The sequence below is a fragment of the Amblyraja radiata genome, chromosome 1 (genome assembly GCF_010909765.2).
Source record: "Amblyraja radiata isolate CabotCenter1 chromosome 1, sAmbRad1.1.pri, whole genome shotgun sequence".
In the NCBI taxonomy this organism is placed as follows: Eukaryota; Metazoa; Chordata; class Chondrichthyes; order Rajiformes; family Rajidae; genus Amblyraja; species Amblyraja radiata.
The window spans coordinates 90,615,343-90,636,764 of record NC_045956.1 but is presented as its reverse complement, the minus strand read 5'-3'; the positions used below and the strand labels follow the sequence as shown (position 1 = coordinate 90,636,764).

Here is a 21,422-nt window from a genome sequence, read left to right as displayed (position 1 = left end):
GCTTTACAACTGTGTATAAAGGAGTTTCACATGTCATCTGTTCACATGTCATCTTAGATTAAAGCCAATTAAATTTAGAAAAAAAGTCTCCAAATGTCACAAAAAATCAGATGGATTACAATGCCACATAAATGCGACATTAATTTTTGTAATTTATATCTTGACCATTGTGGGGCATGGAAGCCCAGGTTTGTTGGTTGTTGGGGACAGAGGTAAGATTGATATTTATAGTTTGACCCCCTACTGCAATCATTTTCAGATTAATCAACTGGATTTCATAAACCAGTAGACAGGGGAGGAGTGTGATTTATCAGAAATATATGTTGTCCTTGTATTTCCACCTGCCTCCATGTTTCTGCTTATGCTGCACATAAGCACCTCAGCTAAACTTCATGGTGTTGGAAACTTTTATCTTCAGCAGTTGCCATCATCTGTTGTTTACTCAATCATAATCCAGCATTTCTGGAAGTTATTAAAATAATAAAGAGAATTAAAAATTATAACTATTGCGTGTATAAATAATTCCAAGAAGTATGATTGTTACATTTTGGATTTTATGTGGAGAAAACAATAATGCCAAGATTATCACTCTTCAAGGTTAATTCTCAGTTTTTGTTTGTGTTATGTGAATTACTTTTCATAATTCTAAGTGCCCATTTTAGGTAATTTATTATGAGATACATGAAAGATTAAAAACTATTAACATTAAAATATAAAAACATCATGACAATGGTGATGGTGATCTAATAGAAGTTTGATGTTTGTGAATTTCTTTAGGTACCAGCACCTTCCTACAGTGCAGATACCACACAAACTACATCTGTTTTGAAATTATCAGGAGATAGAGCGGTCAAAGATTTCATTCGATTCATTAATGCAACTGATGTGGTAGAGGCCAAGTATAAACTCTCTATTGAATATTTATGTTCTGAACCGAGTACTGTTGGTGTTGAGGTGTTAGTTTCGACTGATGTCAAAATTGGCGTCACTGTTTACAGGAAAAAATGGAAATGTAAGAAACGTCTTAATACCTTCAGCAATCGGACGCTGTGGGTGAAATTTCCAAGCATCATGTTATACAGACCTGATAATTTGATCAAACACTCCATTGTCATTAACAATGTAATATTAAGAGCCTGGATTATAAATACCAACCGGGGAGCATCTGAGAATCGTGAAGCAACTTTTTATGAACAAGCAATTGCTAGAACCTACAAATTGCTGAAGACATTCAGTCCTTTTGAAAGGCCTTACAAAGATCATGAACACTGCCTTCAGTGGGACACAGAGAAGATAGAAGCAATAAAAGAAAAGCATATACCCCAATGCTTGCTTGAAAATGGTATGTGTATTTTTCTTCACTGTCCTCATGTTTATCTTTTCTCTCAGATTTGCACAATCCAGATAGGAAACTGCTATGTGAATGTGCATTTCAATTTATCACATTGATGTTTGCCTTCACTGGCTTTGCATCAACTGATTTAATAATATGTCTGCTACTCATTTAGATTCTGCCTGATCAGTTTCCAGAAATCAAAGATGAAAAGTCTATCATATTGTTATAAAAATATTTAGTTACAATATCTTTTGTGAAATTAATATTTTTATTAAGGCAATTAATTTGCATCTTTCGGAAGTTGGATTTCAGAAACTGAGGTATTTTTCCATTGGAAGTGTCCCAAACTTTAATTTCACTTTGAATAGCATAATATATCTTCCCTGTAAGGACTCCATCCCCTACTCCCAATTCCTCCGTCTACGCCGCCACTGCTCCCAGGATGAGGCGTTCCACACCAGGGCATCTGAAATGTCCTCATTCTTCAGGGAACGGGGGTTCCCCTCCTCCACCATAGATGAGGCTCGCAGCAGGGTCTCTTCCATACCCCGCAACACTGCTCTCTGTCCCCATCCCCCCACTCGCAACAAGGGCAGAGCCCCCCAGTTCTCACCTTTCACCCCACCAGCCGTCACATACAACAAGTCATCCTCCGTCAGTTTTGCCACCTCCATCGTGACCCCACCACTCACCACATCTTCCCATCTCCCCCCATGTCTGCCTTCCGCAAAGACCGCTCCCTCCGTAACTCCCTTGTCAATTCTTCCCTTCCCTCCCGTACGACCCCCACCCCGGGCACTTTCCCTGGCAACCGCAAGTGATGCAACACTTGTCCCTTTACATCCCCCCTCGACTCCATTCAAGGACCCAAGCAGTCGTTCCAGGTGCGACAGAGGTTCACCTGCATCTCCTCCAACCTCATCTATTGCATCCGCTGCTCTAGATGTCAGCAGATCTACATCGGTGAGACCAAGCGGAGGCTGGGCGATCGTTTAGCCGAACACCTCCGCTCGGTCCGCAATAACCAACCTGACCTCCCGGTGGCTCAGCACTTCAACTCCCCCTCCCATTCCGTATCCGACCTCTCTGTCCTGCATCTCCTCCATGGCCAGAGCGAGCATCACCGGAAATTGGAGGAACAGCACCTCATATTCCGCTTGGGGAGTCTGCATCCTGGGGGCATGAACATTGAATTCTCCCAATTTTGTTAGCCCTTGCTGTCTCCTCCCCTTCCTCAGCCCTCGGGCTGTCTCCTCCCATCCCTCACCCTCAGGCTCCTCCTCCTCCTTTTTCCATTCTTCTCCCCGCCGCCCCCCACCATCCCCCCCATCAATCTGAAGAAGGGTTTCCGCCAGAAACGTTGCCTATTTCCTTCGCTCCATAGATGCTGCTGCACCGGCTGAGTTTCTCCAGCATTTTTGTGTACCTTTGAAAACAACCTTAATTGGCTTCAACGTACTGATTCAATATCAGCCAATATCTGCCTACACAGTTTTGAGAAAACTGCCTACGCAGTTGTGCTACGAATCTAATCCCATGAATGCTATATATATATATCTTATGTGTCTGTGATGTATCCTACAGCCAACCTACTCAGCTCTTAGTTACACCTTGTCATGTAAATCTGGAATTCAGTGAAGTTCTGAGAACGAGAGGTCATGTTGGAAGTGCCATCTTTTGGATGAGACAATTAATTGAATCCCATCCGCCTCTAATCATTGAAGTAATTCTCAAGACATCAATATGGAAGAAAAGCTAGGGAGTTATCACTGGTGCCCCAGACTAGGTGTACCTTCCTTTCCTTGCCTGACCCATCTCACCCTCGCCAACTATCTACCATCATGTCAAGAAAGCTAAATGGTCATTATTGTGTTGATGTTCTTATGAACTTGATGTACACAAATTGGCTATTGCTTTCTACGTTTGCACTTATCTTCAAAAAGCACTTTTATTGTCAGTGGGAGGACTGAAAAACACTATGGAAATATAACTTTAGTTTTGAGAAAAATGTTGTTTTCCTCTACCACCAGCTGTGCCCTCTTGAATTAATTCCTGTAGCCTACCCACCTCTTTACCTCTCCATCTAACTCCAACCATCCCTGTCCTCCTGTCCCTGAACTTGAGACACAGAAATTATTTTTGAATATGGTCTTTCAAAGCCATCTTGTGATTTTTTTACATAAGAAGTGTTATGCAAATATGTTATTTTATTGTTGTAAATGGAATTGGTCATGTAAGTTATTTGGGGTACAGTGCTGCACTGATTATTCAGATACCTGGACAAATAGAGTCGGACAAATAGTTCAAATTTCATCATGGCAGGGGGGAATTTAAATTCTTTTGATTAAAAATCTGATAATATTGAACCATTTACATAAAACTACCAGATTGTTATCAAAGACCTTGAGCAAATGAAATTGGCTGTTCTAATGTGAACAGGCTTGTCAGTGAAGTCAGAACCTTAACAATGTGATTAAGTTTAGCTTTACTCGAGGTGGCCCAGCAAACCATTTGACTGCAACAAACTGCAGCTTCAAAGTACGATAAATGCTAAACAGGATGAAGTAACAGCCATGACCTTATTGAATAGTAGAGCAGGCACAAAGGGCCACTCCTGCTTCTTTTTACATGTAGAAGGAACTGCAGATGCTGGTTTACACCGAAGATAGACATAAGATACTCAAGTACCTCAGCGGGTCAGGCTGCATCTCTAGAAAAGGAATCGGTGACGTTTTTGGGTCAAGACCCTTCAGCTCCTCTTAACAACTGGGGTTGACATAGACACTGGATTTGACCAAAAAAAAGCGAGTAGATTTGGCACAGTGAACCCTGCAATCTCTTCCAAATGAACATGCTTAGAATGCCAGTGGTGAAAGAGGTAGCCACGGACTAGTCCAGCAGAACTTGACTGGATCAGAATAAGATCTTTGATCTAACATCCTAGATTATTCTTCCATTGGTACTCTGTGCTTACCCTGTCCTACCACCAGGGCTGTGCTGGCATCAGAGCCCTGGGGAAATGGCCTGTTGGGGAAATGGCCTTGCTCTGAATATTCATCTCAGGCTTTTATGAAGTCCCTTGGCCTCGGGTCAATCACAGAAACATAGAAACATAGAAAATAGGGGCAGGTGTAGGCCATTCGGCCCTTCGAGCCTGCACCGCCATTCAATATGATCATGGCTGATCATCCAACTCAGTATCCTGTACCTGCCTTCTCTCCATACCCCCTGATCCCTTTAGCCTCAAGGGCCACATCCAACTCCCTCTTAAATATAGCCAATGAACTGGCCTCAACTACCTTCTGTGGCAGAGAATTCCACACATTCGCCACTCTCTGTATGAAAAATGTTTTTCTCATCTTCGTCCTAAAAGACTTCCCCCTTATCCTCAAACTGTGACCCCTTGCTCTGGACTTCCCCAACATCGGGAACAATCTTCCTGCATCTAGCCTGTCCAACCCCTTAAGAATTTTGTACGTTTCTATGAGATCCCCCCTCAATCTTCTAAATTCTAGCGAGTACAAGCCGAGTCTATCCAGTCTTTCTTCATATGAAAGTCCTGCCATCCCAGGAATCAGTCTGGTGAACCTTCTCTGTACTCCCTCTATGGCAAGAATGTTTTTCCTCAGATTAGGAGACCAAAACTGTACGAAATACTCTAGGTGTGATCTCACCAAGACCCTGTACAACTGCAGTAGAACCTCGCTGCTCTTATACTCAAATCCTTTTGCTATGAATGTTAACATACCATTCGCCTTCTTCACTGCCTGCTGCACCTGCATGCCTACTTTCAATGACTGGTGTACCATGACACCCAGGTCTCGTTGCATCTCCCCTTTTCCTACTTGGCCACCATTAAGATAATAGTCTACTTTCCTGTTTTTGCCACCCTAGTGGATAACCTCACATTTACCCACATTATACTGCATCTGCCATGCATTTGCCCAATCACCCAACCTATCCAAGTCACCTTGCAGCCTCCTAGCATCCTCCTCACAGCTAACATTGCCCCCAGCTTCATGTCATCCGCAAACTTGGAGATGTTGCATTCAATTCCCTCATCCAGATCATTCATATCTATCTATCTATATTACTAAAAGTCCGTTCTTGACCGGTTTTGGCCATCTGTGCTGCGATTTCCGAGAGAACGCCGCCACCTACGGCCGTCATTTTTGGCCACCTTGCTCAGAGCCCCCCTCTGCCGCATGTGTGCCGAGGACTTTTCCCGTCGATTAAAAATGACAGAGATATTAATGTTTTTACAAAATTCCCCATTCTCTCTGCTGCCCCCGCTGGCGGCAGGGGGGAGGGTCTATAAAACCAGGAAGTGGTATGCCACACAGTCTCTTCAAGATGGAGGAAGGCAGAGGGTCACGTTTCTCTGAGCTGTGAATAACACTGAACACATGTCTACTCAAATGTAAGTGTCCTTAGTGGTTCTAAAATGCTTGCAGAATGTGTCTATTGGTTCTAAAATGTTTGCAGAAAGTGTCTATTTTGGTTCTACAATGCTTGCAGAATGTCTCTATTGGTTCTAAAGCTTGCAAAAAATGTCTATTGGTTCTAAAGCTTGCAAAAAAAAGTCTATTGGTTCTAAAGCTTGCAAAAAAAGTGTTTATTGGTTCTAAAGCTTGCAAAACAATGTCTATTGGTTCTAAAGCTTGCAAAAAAAAGTCAATTGGTTCTAAAGCTTGCAAAAAAGGTGTATATTGGTTCTAAAACTTGCAAAACAATATCTATTGGTTCTAAAGCTTGGAAAAAAAATGTCTATTGGTTCTAAAGCTTGCAAAAAGTGTCTCTATTGGTTCTAAAGCTTGCAAAAAGTGTCTCTATTGGTTCTAAAGCTTGCAAAAAGTGTCTCTATTGGTTCTAAAGCTTGCAAAAATGTATATTGGTTCTAAAGCTTGCAAAAAAATGTCTATTGGTTCTAAAGCTTGCAAAAAAATGTCTATTGGTTCTAAAGCTTGCAAAAATATGTCTATTGGTTCTAAACCTGGCAAAAATATGTCTATTGGTTCTAAAGCTTGCAAAAATATGTCTATTGGTTCTAAAGCTTGCAAAAATATGTCTATAGGTTCTAAAGCTTGCAAAAATATGTCTATTGGTTCTAAAGCTTGCAAAAATATGTCGATTGGTTCTAAAGCTTGCCAAAATATGTCGATTGGTTCTAAAGCTTGCAAAAATATGTCGATTGGTTCAAAAGCTTGCAAAAATATGTCTATTGGTTCAAAAGCTTGCAAAAATATGTCTATAGGCTCTAAAGCTGGCAAAATATGTCTATAGGCTCTAAAGCTGGCAAAATATGTCTATTGGCTCTAAAGCTGGCAAAATAATGTCTATTGGTTCTAAAGCTTGCAAAAAAATGTCTATTGGTTCTAAAGCTTGGGTGTGGCTTGAAGTTGAAAGGCACTACTTACTGCAAATTGTGGCTTCGTTGAAAGGCACTACTTACTGCAAATGGTGGCATGAGGTTGAAAGGCACTACTTACTGCAAATGGTGGCTTGGGAGCTTTGGCTTGAAGTTGAAAGGCACTACTTACTGCAAATGGTGGCTTGGGTGCTTTGGCTTGAAGTTGAAAGCACTACTTACTGCAAATGGTGGCTTGGGTGTGCCTTGAAGTTGAAAGACACCACTTACTGCAAATGATGGCTTGGGTGTGGCTTGGGTGTGGTTTGAAGTTGAAAGACACCACACTGCAAATGGTGGCTTGGGAGCTTTGAAGTTGAAAGGCACACTACTTACTGCAAATGTTGGCTTGGGTGTGGCTTGAAGTTGAAAGACACCACTTACTGCAAATGATGGCGGGTGTGGCGAAGTTGAAAGACACTACTTACTGCAAATGATGGCTTGGGTGTGGCTTGAAGTTGAAAGACACCACTTACTGCAAATGGTGGCATGAAGTTGAAAGGCACTACTTACTGCAAATGGTGGCTTGGGAGCTTTGGCTTGAAGTTGAAAGGCACTATTACTGCAAATGGTGGCTTGGTTGCTTTGGCTTGAAGTTGAAAGGCACTACTTCCTGCAGATGGTGGCTTGGGTGCTTTGGCTTGAAGTTGAAAGGCACCTCTTACTGCAAATAGTGGCATGAAGTTGAAAGGCACTACTTACTGCAAATGGTGGCTTGGGTGCTTTGGCTTGAAGTTGAAAGCACTACTTACTGCAAATGGTGGCTTGGGAGCTTTGGTTTGAAGTTGAAAGGCACTACATACTGCAAATGGTGGCTTGGTTGCTTTGGCTTGAATTTGAAAGGCACTACTTACTGCAAATGGTGGCTTGGTTGCTTTGGCTTGGAGTTGAAAGGCACTACTTACTGCAAATGGTGGCTTGGGTGCTTTGGCTTGAAGTTGAAAGCACTACTTACTGCAAATGGTGGCTTGGGTGTGGCTTGAAGTTGAAAGACACCACTTACTGCAAATGATGGCTTGGGAGCTTTGGCTTGAAGTTGAAAGGCACTATTACTGCAAATGGTGGCTTGGTTGCTTTGGCTTGAAGTTGAAAGGCACTACTTCCTACAGATGGTGGCTTGGGTGCTTTGGCTTGAAGTTGAAAGGCACCTCTTACTGCAAATAGTGGCATGAAGTTGAAAGCTACTACTTACTGCAAATGGTGGCTTGGATGCAATGGCTTGAAGTTAAAAGGCACTACTTACTGCAAATGGTGGCTTGGATGCAATGGCTTGAAGTTAAAAGGCACTACTTACTGCAAATGGTGGCTTGCGTGCATTGGCTTGAAGTTGAAAGGCACCACTTACTGCAAATGGTGGCATGAAGTTGAAATGCACTACTTACTGCAAATGGCGGCTTGGGTGCTTTGGCTTGAAGTTAAAAAGGCACTACTGTAAATGCACTTCCTGTTCGCACTGTATATTGATTTTAGATAAAATGCTACCACTTACGTTGAGAATCTCTCTCCTGTCAATCACTCCATGAAAGCCACACATTTTCCGGTGGGGGGAGGGTGGGAGGGGTTATAAAACCCGGAAATGTGGGTGTGGCTCAGTCTCTGCAAGATGGAGGAGGGAGAGGTCACGACTCGCTGTCTTTAGTGGCTTTGCACCCTACTTCAAATGGTATGAAACTGCACTTGAATTTGGTGGCCTTGCACCCTGCTAGAAGTGGTAAGAAACTGCACTTGAATTTGGTGGCCTTATACCCTGCTTGAAATAGAATTTCAAGGATTAGCCGCGGGTCGACTACCAGCCCACCAGCCGTGAGTGCGTGAGTTGCCAGCACAACAGGCTTGATTGACTGAGACGCCAGCCCAAGAATCCATTTGGCGCACAATTTGCATACTAGCCCTCTGGAAACCAGTCCCTTCAGCCCACAACACCCATATTAGCGCTCCAGAAAGCCCCCCCCCCCCCCCCCCCCCAACTGGCCACCAATATTAGAATTGGTGGAGAGGTGGAATATTGCGTTGGATGACCAGCCCTCCTGTGTGATGCTGGGACCCAACGGGTCCCACTTAGTCTAGTATATTATAAATAGCTGGGGTCCCAGCACTGAGCCTTGCGGTACCCCACTAATCACTGCCTGCCATTCTGAAAAGGACCCGTTTACTCCTGCTCTTTGCTTCCTGTCTGCCAGCCAGTTCTCTATCCACATCAATACTGAACCCCCAATACTGTGTGCTTAAAGTTTGCATACGAATCTCTTATGTGGGACCTTGTCGAAAGCCTTCTGAAAGTCCAGATATAACACATCCACTGGTTCCCCCTTATCCACATTTCTCTCTCCCTCCCTTTTTAAAAAGTGGGGTTACATTAGCTACCCTCCAATCCTCAGGAACTACTCCAGAATCTAAAGAGTTTTGAAAAATTATGACATGCATCCACTATTTCTGGGGCTACTTCCTTCAGTACTCTGGGATGCAGCCTATCTGGCCCTGGGGATTTATCGGCCTTTAATCCATTAAATTTACCTAACACCACTTCCCTGCTAACCTGCATTTCATCAGTTCCTCCATCTCATTTGACCCCCGGTCCCTGCTATTTCCGGCAAATTATTTATGTCTTCCTTAGTGAAGACAGAACCAAAGTAGTTATTCAATTGGTCTGCCATGTCCTTGTCCCCCATGATCATTCACAGACATGGGAACTTGTTGCTGATGAATCAATATTTCTCTGTGTAGGGACCAATTCAATTTGAGGATGTCCCACAGGCCCTGAAGAAGGGTTTTAGCCCAAAACGTTGCCTATTTTCATCGCTCCATAGATGCTGCCGGACCCGCTGAATTTCTCCAGCATTTTTGTCTACCTAGTATTGGCAGACAGATCTGAGAATTTTAAAACGGAGCCCTTTTTTAATTGGAAATGGTGTCATTTAGTTCAGATAATATCTTTAGTTACCACATGGAAACAGGCCCTTCATCTCACCAAGTCTAGGCCGATCATCGATCACCCATTGAAACTAGTTCTATTTTATCCCGAGTTCGCATTCACTCCCGACAAATTAGATGCATTTAAAGAGGCCAATTCGCCTACAAACCTGCACGTCTTTGGGATGTGGGAGGAAACTGGAGCACCCGGAGGAAACCCACATGGTCATAGGGAGAATGTGCAAACTTCACACAGACAGCACCTAAGGTCAGGATTGAACCCAGGTCTCTGGTGCTATGAGTTAGCAGCCCTACCAGTTGTCCCAATGTTCCACCCATTCAGAGTAATTTGTAAGTGTGGTTTGTATTGCAAAGTGAGCTCATATTCTACCTATTTTATTTTCTGTTAAGTGCCACCAATCCAGCAGATTCAGTTCAGATTTTTCTTTTCACTCGGACAAGTAGACTTCCAATAGAATTCTAGTAAATTACAGATAATAGGCCTTGTATGCCTTTTCCTGTTATGTAATAGAGTTATCAACTTTTTTTTCATTTTCCCTAGATGTTGTGGAACTGCTTTGTTTTCCATTTGCGTTAACTGGTTTGAGTTATGGAATAACAAAAAGGTTAAAAAAATTTAATAACTTAGAAATGGAACTGACTGGTAAACAACTTCTCAATAACCCAAGGTATGCCCAACAACCTCAAATATTCCAATTTACATTCACGCAAAATAGTTATTGTTCGGAAGTGTTTAATTTATACTTCAGAATTGCAAACTGCAGAATTACAAACTTCAGAGTTTTTAATGTATACTTCAGATATCTGCAGAAGAATTAATTATGTATTCTAATTAGCCTCTACTAATCTAAATTTAAGCAAAGCAGAACGTGTACACAACAATGAATGTTTTCAGAGAGGCACTTAACATGCCTCAAAGTCTCCACTATTGTTCCTGTACCCAAAAAGCCAAGGATTACTGGTCTTAATGACAACAGGCCTGTCGCACTGACCTCTGTAATCATGAAGACCCTTGAAAGACTTGTGCTGGCCCACCTGAACAATATCACAAACCCTCTGCTGGACCCTCTGCAGTTTGCATACCAGGCCAATAGATCAGTGCATGATGCAGTCAACCTGGGCCTGCACTTCATCCTCCAGCACCTAGACTGCCAGGGGACCTATGCAAGGATTTTGTTTGTGGATTTTAGCTCTGCATTCAACACCATTGTGCCAGAGCTACTACACTCCAAACTCTCCCAGTTGACTGTGCCTGAACCCCTCTGTCAGTGGATCATCAACGTTTTGACAGACAGGAAGTAGCATGTGAGGCTGAGAAAACACATCGCAGACCCGCTGACCCTCAGCATAGGAGCACCGCAAGGCTGCATACTCTCCCCCCTCCTTTACTCTCTCTACACCAACGACTGCACCTCCACAGACTCCTCTGTCAAGCTTCCCAAGTTTGCGGACGACACAACCCTGATTGGACTGATTCAGGATGGGGAGAAATCTGCCTACAGGTAGGAAGTGACACAGTTGGCATCCTGGTGCCATCGCAACAATCTGGAGCTCAATGCTCTTAAGATATGGAATTGATTGTGGACTTTAGGAGAGCTCCTCCTCCCCTCCCCTACTCACCATCAACAACACCACAGTCACACCTGTGGAGTCATTTAAGTTCCTTGGAACCATCATTTCCAGGGACCTTAAATGGGAGGCCACCATTGACTCCACAGTCAAAAAGGCCCAACAGAGGGTGTACTTCCTGCAGCAGCTGAGAAAACACAATCTGCCACACGCAATGATGGTCCAGTTTTATATTGCCATCATAGAGTCTGTACTCACTTTCTCCATCATGGTCTGGTTTGGCTCAGCCACCACGCATGACATCCGGAGGCTGCAGCAAATCGTTCGATCAGCCAAGAAGGTCGTTGGCTGCAACCATCCCCTCATCGACGAACTGTACACAGCAAGGGCCAGGAAGCGAGTGGGCAAGATCATCTCTGACTCCTCTCACCCTGGCCACATACTCTTTGAAGCACTTCCCACTGGAAGGTGACTCCGGACTGTCAAAGCCGTCACAGCCAGACATAAAACCGCTTTTTCCACGAGCAGTAGCTCTACTCAACAACCAAAAGTCTGTAGCCTCCTTTTGCTCTGGTATTTTATTTAATTCTTCACATGTTTAAATTATAATATTTTATTCTTAATTGTTTACTGTATATCGTGTTGTTACTTGCGAGCAAAGCACCAAGGCAAATTCCTTGTATGTATACATACTTGGCAAATAAAATGTAATCAATTAAATTCAATTCAACCATGAGAATATACCTAGGGATCTGCGTGTGATTTTAGTTTGTAGATTCCTTTTTTGTTTGCATTATTTTTGTGTTATATAATCATATTATTTCTACAATAATGTCTGATAGGTTCACAATATCAATCTGGATTTATGTCCTCAAAGCATGCAAACGGCATCTTTGTGGGATCTTTCATCAGATCAATGAAAAACAGAAGTATGGCACCCCATTGTTGTTTCTAACATCAAATGGTAAGCTTCAATAAGAATCTGAAATTGCCAAATATATTTAACCAAAGCAATCATTATGTTATGCTCGAGATAAGATTCAGGGCTTTCACTCTTCTCATTGCAGACTGGGTGATTTGGTCAATTGAGGAAAAGAGTATTTCAAATTCAAGATCTCAGTGATGTCACAAAACTAGTGATCTACTTTGCAGCAGTGCCCATTGGCCTCCTATATGCTTCAGACTCTTGAACTTCCCACAACAAGCACCTCAAGGCACAGAGAAAATACCATCCACAATGATTCCACAGAATTGTGCAAATTCATTGCATGGTCCAGCAAACCACCATCAAGTTAACATACACTATATTGCAATTGGGCAGTCACCTGGTTCAGATCATCATATAGACGTCTTTGGTGTTTCTAGTTCTTTGGGTTCTCTGGGTTGTCTAGTTACCAACTTTCAGCAATATTTGAACCATTCCGTTCCCTTTGGTCATCTCCCTATATTACCTGCAATTACCTCTCTGCCACCCATTTTCAACAGAGATTCCTGGTCTGAGCACATAGTGTGATAGCGCAATGCAGAAGAGTAGGCTTATACACCTCGGCCTACATAATATTTAAGTACCATTAATTACTAATAACTATGCTATTGTTATTTTCTTTAGGTAATATTCACTTTCAGATGATGCTATCCTCTGGAAAAAACATTGCAGGATTATCGAATTTCAAAGTGGTATTGAGGCGATGGTGTCGACTGGATCTCACCATGCAAGGAAGACACGTAACACATGTTTTTTTTAAATGAACTCCTGCTGTTTGATAAACTACTATTATCTTTTCTTCGCATTCTTTTCTTCATACTCATAGACCATGTCCATGCCGACCAAGTTGACATTATGGGATAGTCTAATTTGCCAGGATTTGGCCCTTATTCCTGTAAACCCTTCCTATCCATATATCCATCCAAATGTCTTTTTAAAGTCATAATTTTATCTGCTTCAATAACTTCCTCTAGCAGCTCATTCCAGATACGGACTACCCTCTGATGGTAACATTTGCCCCTGAGGTCCTGCTTAAATCTCTCTTCTCTCGCCTTAATTCTTTTCCCACTAGTTTTTGAATCTACTACTCTGGGAAAGGGACTGAGTGCGTTCACCATATCCCTGCCCCTCATGATCCTGTACACCTCAATAAGGTCACCCCTAACGCAACAAAGATAAATGTCCCAGCCTATCCAACCTCTCCCTTTAATTCAAGCCTGCACCCTGGTGAATATTTTTTTGTGCTCTTTCCATCTTTTGATATCCTTCCTATAGTTGGGCAAACAGAACTGCACATAGTACTCAAAGTGTGGTCTCACCAAGATGTTTACAGCCGTTTCATGATGTTCCAACGGTTATACTCAACACCCTTGCCAATGAAGGCAAGCATGCTAAATGACTTTTTTACTACACTGGCAAGCTACTTTTAGGGAACAATGCACTTGTACTCTCAGATCTCTTTGTTCAGGAATACACTACAGAAATCTACCATTTAGTCCTGCATAAGTCCTGCCTTGGTTTGACATAGCATAGTGTAACACTTCACTTTACCAGAGTTAAATTCCATTTGCTATTCCTTGGCTCACCTTCCCAACTGATCCAGATCTTCTTGTAAACTTAGATATCCTTCCTCACTGTCCACTATATCACCAATTTTTGTGTCATATACAAATTTACTATCCATGTTCACTACATTGTGATTCAAGCCATTAATGTATTTAATGCATTTAGTGTATGGACCCGGCAATATGGATTAGAAGAATTTATTTAATATCTCCCACATGTCTTGCGGTTCTATACAAAGATGGCCTATTCTTGTCCTGGCCAACTGTTTATTGTTAATATACTGACAGAATCCTTTGGAATTTTCCTTGACCTTGCCTGACAGCTCCATTTCATCACTTTTTTGCTTTGTTGATTGCCTACTTACGTGTACTCCTGCCCTTCTTATACTCAAGGAGAGATTCTCTTGATCCCAACTGCCCAAATCTGATGTATGCCTCCTTTATCCTGACCAGAGCCTCAACATCTCTTATCAATTTGGGTTCCCTAATTTTGCCAGCCTTATCCTTCTCCAAAACAGGAACACGCTGTCCCTGTGCTCTTGCTAACTCACTTTTGAAAGCCTCCCACTTGCCAGCCACTCTCTTATCTGCAAACAGATTTACCATTAGACCTCTGCATGTTCCCACCTGATGAATCCTTGTCCTAATTTGGGACATAAACTTCATGGACCAGTCCTATTCTTCTCCATCACTATTTAAAAACTAATGGAATTGTGATCACTGGTTGTGCTTCTTCCACTGACGATTCAACCACTTGTCCTATGTGTTCCCTGAGAGGATGTCTCTCTCTAGTAAGGCCCTCTATATAGAAGCTTTTTCGGACATAGAGTCATACAGCGTGGAAACAGGCCTTTTGGACCAACTTACCCACACCAACCATCATGTCCCATCTACAATGGTAACATACCTAACAAATTGCTGATAAAAGCTATTTTAGTAAATTACCAACTCAACAACTAATTCTAGGTGAAAATGTCTGTACATAACAATTTGCAATTACACTTTTGCTTGTTCAACATATTTCATAGATGACTTTGACTGTCAGCTATGGAGAAAAACTGCAAGCAAGAGAAAATGCATTATACACGTAAGTTAATTTAAAATATGCAGCTAAAAATGTTTGACATCCAAATCATGTCAAAATATGCTGCTAAAAATCTTTGACATCCAAATCATTATTTTATGGTGACTATTTGTGAGATAACCTTAGCAATGCAAAGATACGTATCAACGTTATTTGGTTTTGAACATGGGGCCTGTGTATTATCTCAATGGTCTCTTTATTATCACGTGTTCCAAGGTCGTCAGATTCTTTTTTTGCATACATATCAGTGAGATTGTTGCCATACATAAGTAATTAACTGGTTGTCACATTATGCAAATAAACAACCCATTGAGTTTATCTGCAATAGTTGGCAGGTTTTAAACAATAGACAATAGGTGCAGGAGTAGGCCATTCAGCCCTTCGAGAGTTTCACTATGATCATGGTTGATCATCCACAATCAATACCCCGTTCCTGCCTTCTCTCCATATTCCCTGACTCCGCGCTCTTAAAGATAGCGGAGTCAGGGAATATGGAGAGAAGGCAGGAACGGGGTATTGATTGTGGATGATCAACCATGATCATAGTGAAACTCTCGAAGGGCTGAATGGCCTACTCCTGCACCTATTGTCTATTGTTTAAAACCTGCCAACTCTCTCTTGAAAGCATCCAGAGAATAGGCCTCCACTGCCTTCTGAGGCAGAGAATTCCACTGATTCAAAACTCTCTGGGTGAAAAAGTGTTTCCTCATCTCCGTTCTAAGTGGCTTACCGCTTATTCTTAAACTGTGGCCCCTGGTTCTGGACTCCCCCAACATCGGGAACATGTTTCCTACCTCTCGCTTGTCCAAACCCTTCATAATCTTATATGTTTCAATAAGATTATCCTCTCATCCTTCTAAATTCCAGAGTATACAAGCCCAGCCACTCCATTCTATCAACATTTGACAGTCCCGCCACCCCGGGAATTAACCTTGTGAACCTACGCTGCACTCCCTCAATAGCAAGAATGTCCTTCCTCAAGTTTGGAGACCGAAACTGCACACTATACTCCAGGTGTGGTCTCACTACGGCCCTGTACAACTGCAGAATGTTGCTCTTATACTCAACTCCTCTTGTTATGAAGGCCGACATGCCATTCGCTTTCTTCACTGTCTGACGTACCTGCATGCTTCCTTTCAGTGTTCAAGAAGGAACTGCAGATGCTGGAAAATCGAAGGTACACAAAAAAGCTGGAGAAACTCAGTGGGTGCAGCAGCATCTATGGAACGAGGGAAATAGGCAACGTTTCGGGCCGAAACCCTTCTTCAGACTGATAGGGGGTGGCGCGGAGAAGGAAGCTACCCCTTATCTTTCTCCCCGCCACCCCCTATCAGTCTGAAGAAGCTTTCCGCCCGAAACGTTGCCTATTTTCCTCGCTCCATAGATGCTGCTGCACCCGCTGAGTTTCTCCAGCTTTTTTGTGTACCTGCTTCCTTTCAATGACTGATGAACAAGCCCTCATTGTACTTCCCCTTTTCCCAACTTGACAACATTCAGATAATAATCTGCCTTACTGATTTTGCCACCAAAGTGGATAACCTCACATTTATCCATATTAAACTGCATCTGCCTTCCATCTTCCCACTCACCCAACCTGTCCAAGTCACCCTGCATCCTCATAGCATCCTCCTCACAGTTCACACTGCCACCCAGCTTTGTAAATATTGTAAATAGCTGCGGTCCCCAGCACCGAGCCTTGCAGTAGCCCACTAGTCACTGCCTGCCATTTTGAAAGGGACCCGTTAATCCCTACTTTTTGCTTCCTGTCTGCCAACCAATTTTCTATCCATGTCAGAACTCTACCCCCAATTCCATGTGCTTTAATTTTGCCCATTAATCTCCTATGTGGGACCTTTTCAAATGTTTTCTGAAAGTCCAGGTACACCACATCCACTGGCTCTTCCTTGTCCATTACCCTAGTTACATCCTCAAAAAATTACGGAACATTAGTCAAGCATAATTTCCCCTTCGTAAATCCATGCTGACTCGGACCGATCCTGTTACTGCTATCCAAATGTGCCGCTATTTCATCTTTTATAATTGACTCCACCATCTTCCCCACCACTGATGTCAGGCTAACTGGTCTATAATTCCCTATTTGCTCTCTCCCGCCTTTCTTAAAAAGTGGGATAGCATTAGCTACCCTCCAATCCACAGGAACTGATCCTGAATCTATAGAACATAGGAAAATGATCATCAATGCATCCTTAAGTATCCTGGAATGCAGACCATCAGGTCCTGGGGATTTATCAGCCTTCAGTCCCATCAGTCTACCCAACACCATTTCCTGCCTAATGTAAATTTTCTTCAGTGCCTCCGTCACCATAGATCCCTTGGCCACGAGTATATCAGGAAAATTGTTTGTGTCTTCCTTAGTGAAGATGGATCCAAAGTACCTGTTCAACTCATCTGCCATTTCCTTTCTCCCCATAGTAAATTCACCTTTTTCAGGCTTCAAGGGCCTAACTTTGGCCTTAAGAAGCTTTTACTATCCTCCTTTATATTCTTGCTAGCGCACCTCATCTTATCTCCCCGTTTTGCCTTTTAATTATGTTGCTCTTTAAAAGTTACCCAATCCTCAGGCTTCCCGCTCATCTTTGCTATGTTATACTTCTTCTCTTTTATTTTTATACTGTCCCTGACTTCCCTTGTCAGCCATGATCGCCCCTTACTCCCCTTGGAAAAATTTCTTCCTCTTTGGAATGAACCGATCCTGCACCTTCTGTATTATTCCCAGAAATATCTGCCATTGTTGTTCCACTGTCATCCCTGCTAGGGTATCTTTCCAGTCAACTTTGGCCAATTCCTCCCTCATGCTCCATAGTCCCCTTTGTTCAACTATAATGCCGACATCTCCGATTTACCCTTTCCCCTCTCAAATTGTAGATGAAAACGTATCATATTATGGGCACTACCTCCTAATGGCTCCTTTACCTCGAGTTCCTTTATCAAATCTGGTTCATTGCACGACACTAAATCCAGAATTGCCTTCTCCCTGGTAGGCTCCAGTACAAGCTGCTCTAAGAATCCATCACAGAGGCACTCCACAAACTCCCTTTCTTGGGGTCAGTTCCAACCTGATTTTCCCTGTCTACCTGCATGTTGAAATTTCCCATAACAACCGTAGCATTATCTTTGCGACATGCCAATTTTAACTCTTGATTCAACTTGCATCCTATATCCAGGCTACTGTTTGGGGATAGATAACTCCCATTAGGGTCTTTTTACCCTTACAATTCCTCAGTTCCATCCATACTGACTCTACATCTCCTGATTCTATGTCACCCCTCGCAAGGGCCTGAATATATTTCCTCACCAACAGAGATAACCCACCTCCTCTGCCCACTTGTATTTCTTTTCGATAGGACGTATGCACTTGAATATTCAGTTCCCAGCCCTGGCCCTCCTGCAGCCATGTCTCTGTAATTCCCACAACATCATATGTGCCAATTTCTAACTGAGCCTCAAACTCATCCACTTTAATTCTTATACTTCGCGCATTCATATACAACACTTTAACTTCGGTATTTACCTCCCCTCTCACACCGGTTCCTATTGGCCCTGACCTTACTCTCTTATCCCTTCTCGAATTTACCTTCCCATTAATTCGGGAATCTTTTGTAACTCACTTCCCCTTTAACTCCATCTTTATACTCCCAATTTGTCAACACCTCACCCCCACATTTCACAGTCCACATTTCGCTGGCCATCAAGGCCTGTTGCAGCCATCGCCTCCATGCAGTCTTCCAACTGTCGGCCTTCTCCTTGCCCAGCCCATCTTCAGCCTTCGTGCCTCCAGCAACCGACCTTGAAGATGCGGAAGGTAAGACCCCACCAGTTCTTCCCACCATCCCTTGACCCATATCCACCATCGTCGCTGAATCCCTTCATCTCCGGTTCCTGGTCTTCAGGGCGAGCAGGGCTCGGCGGTTTCCCGCTCCTATTTCCACGGCGGGCGAGCCTGGCCTGCTGCCGCAGTATGACCGCAGGTCGCCGGGACCTTCAGCCTCATGCGTCTTGCCGGGACCTGCAGCTGCATGTGACATTTATGGATCTTTGGTTATAATCAGAGCTTTGAGAGTTCTCATGCAGACTCAAGCACATAACCTTTTGCTTTAAATTGCTGTAGCCACTAATCCAATGATACTGCTGCAACATTCTTTGATCAGGGATTCAATAATTTTCACCCATTGACAGTGAAGCAATGGGAAATCTACACGAGTCAGGATGATTTTTAGCAAAACTTGATAATGATGCGACTTTCATGAAACTGCTGTTCTTGCAGATCTCAATGTTGGGCTTAAAATATTCAAACAGCAATGAAAAGCTGATTAATTGCATCTGGTGATCTTCTAAAAACACAACTTTGCATTCTGTAAATATAATAAACAGTGCATAGTCTACAAGCAAACATTGATAAGTAGATTTAATCTGACAAAATTTGAATTTATTGATTAGAATTATTCAGTATGCAGAACATATTTTGATCCGGAAGTGTAAATGAGTCCCGGGCACATTCATAAAAATGGAAGTCTTGGCTGGAAGAAAAGGGAAAACTTCAAGGTTAACATTCCCACATGAGGCAAAACAGACAACTCATCCAACTTGATCACCTCCCCCCCCTCCCCACTGATGTCAATTTCATCCATAAACAAGTTGCTAATTAAGTTAGGGTTCAATAATTTTGGACACAAAGTATATTGGTCACGGGATGAATAAGGTGATTGATGAATTATGGTCTCAGTTCTTTCCTTGCATCATATCTGTTGATAAACCTCTCATCATATCTAGGTCTGTTATAGTCTAATTGATAGAGGTTAATTGATTATTTCAATTTGTCGTACAATTGAGAGGATGAAGTAGATGGACCTAGATATATTTTGTTTTATCTATTGACTCTTTAACACCAGAGAAAAACCACTGTTAGAATTAATCTCCTTTACTCTTCCATGGTCAATGGATTTAATAATCCTAAACAGCTAATTTTATGTGTATAGTGTCTTTATAATTTGACAAACACAGTGTGAATTACAGGAATATTTTAAACCCTTTGTGTGCAGAATGGTGCAATAGTCATTAGTCTTTAAATCCCATCCTTTTCTAGCTTTCCTGAAGATGTCCATCACAATGTTTTAGCTGGATACTTTGTACTTGGAGGCAGCAACTATGTACAGAGTTTTGAGGGATTCATTGGTCCTGTGAAATTTTACCGCGTCATGGGTCAAAAAGGAGAAAAGGTAAAGGTCAAATTCTCTGAACATGTTTACATTCACAAAAAAATGGTGTTCTTTCAATGATTTTCATTACAATGCCTGTAATAGTTCATTTACTATCTCTTGAATTTCTGATGAATGGTCAGATATTAGACAGATTAACAACTAACCCCATTGAAATTCTAAAACAATTTCAGTTGCGCTATTGAACAAACTAATTCTTGTTCAAGGGCTCTTAAACTTTCCTTCATGCTTCTAACTGACCTGTTCTGACAACAGTTTAAGACAACCAGTCTTTATGGATGAATAGATAAATTGTGATAATGGCTACTGAACTCAAAAGCATTTTTCTGAAATTTGCAAATACAAAAAGAATCTTGAGAAAGAAATTTGAAAAGCTAAAAGAATATACGAGGTTGCTTTGGCAAGTAAGGTGAAAGTAAATCCAAAGGGTTTCTACAGCTATATTAATAGCAAAAGGATAACGAGGAATAAAATTGGTCCATTAGAGAGTCAGAGTGGACAGCTATGTGCAGAGCCAAAAGAGATGGGGGAGATATTGAACAATTTCTTTTCTTCGGTATTCACCAAGGAGAAGGATATTGAATTATGTGAGGTAAGGGAAACAAGTAGGGTAGCTATGGAAACTATGAGGATCAAAGAAGAGGAAGTACTGACACTTTTGAAAAATATAAAAGTGGATAAGTCTCCAGGTCCGGACAGGATATTCCCTAGGACATTGAGGGTAGAAATAGCAGGGGCTATTACAGAAATATTTCAAATGTCATTAGAAACGGGAATGGTGCCGGAGGATTGGCGTACTGCGCATGTTGTTCCATTGTTTAAAAAGGGTTCTAAGAGTAAACCTAGCAATTATAGACCTGTTAGTTTGACGTCAGTGATGGGCAAATTAATGGAAAGGATACTTAGAGATAATATATATAATCATCTGGATAAACAGGGTCTGATTAGGAACAGTCAACATGGATTTGTGCCTGGAAGGTCATGTTTGACTAACCTTGAATTTTTTGAAGAGGTTACTAGGGAAATTGATGAGGGTAAAGCAGTGGATGTTGTCTATATGTACTTCAGTAAGGCATTTAACAAGGTTCCACATGGAAGGTTGGTTAAGAAGGTTCAGGGATCTGCGTTGGGTCCACTGTTGTTTGTCATATACATCAATGATCTGGATGATGGTGTGGTAAATTGGATTAGTAAGTATGCAGATGATACTAAGATAGGTGGTGTTGTGGATAATTAAGTAGATTTTCAAAGTCTACAGAGAGGTTTAGGCCATTTGGAAGAGTGGGCTGAAAGATGACAGATGGAGTT

The 21,422-nt window shown here is 42.2% G+C and overlaps 1 protein-coding gene and 1 long non-coding RNA gene across 6 annotated transcripts in view; one reads left to right on the top strand and one right to left on the bottom strand.

Moving 5' to 3' along the window:
• The window catches only part of sel1l3 (SEL1L family member 3), a 75,471-nt gene that overhangs the window by 7,305 nt on the left and 46,744 nt on the right, over positions 1-21,422 (top strand). For all 5 annotated transcript variants that reach the window (XM_033026522.1, XM_033026531.1, XM_033026515.1 and 2 more), the window contains exons 3-8: positions 778-1,342; positions 10,216-10,342; positions 12,086-12,207; positions 12,853-12,968; positions 14,822-14,880; positions 19,982-20,114. In XM_033026522.1, coding sequence (XP_032882413.1) covers positions 778-1,342; positions 10,216-10,342; positions 12,086-12,207; positions 12,853-12,968; positions 14,822-14,880; positions 19,982-20,114 — 1,122 coding nt within the window. The remainder of the gene's footprint in view (positions 1-777; positions 1,343-10,215; positions 10,343-12,085; positions 12,208-12,852; positions 12,969-14,821; positions 14,881-19,981; positions 20,115-21,422) is intronic.
• Positions 876-20,612, bottom strand: LOC116976704. The gene is made up of 3 exons (XR_004413022.1): positions 20,458-20,612; positions 8,984-8,989; positions 876-906 (listed from the first exon to the last, which is right to left on the bottom strand). It is a non-coding gene; the product is annotated as an uncharacterized LOC116976704 (long non-coding RNA).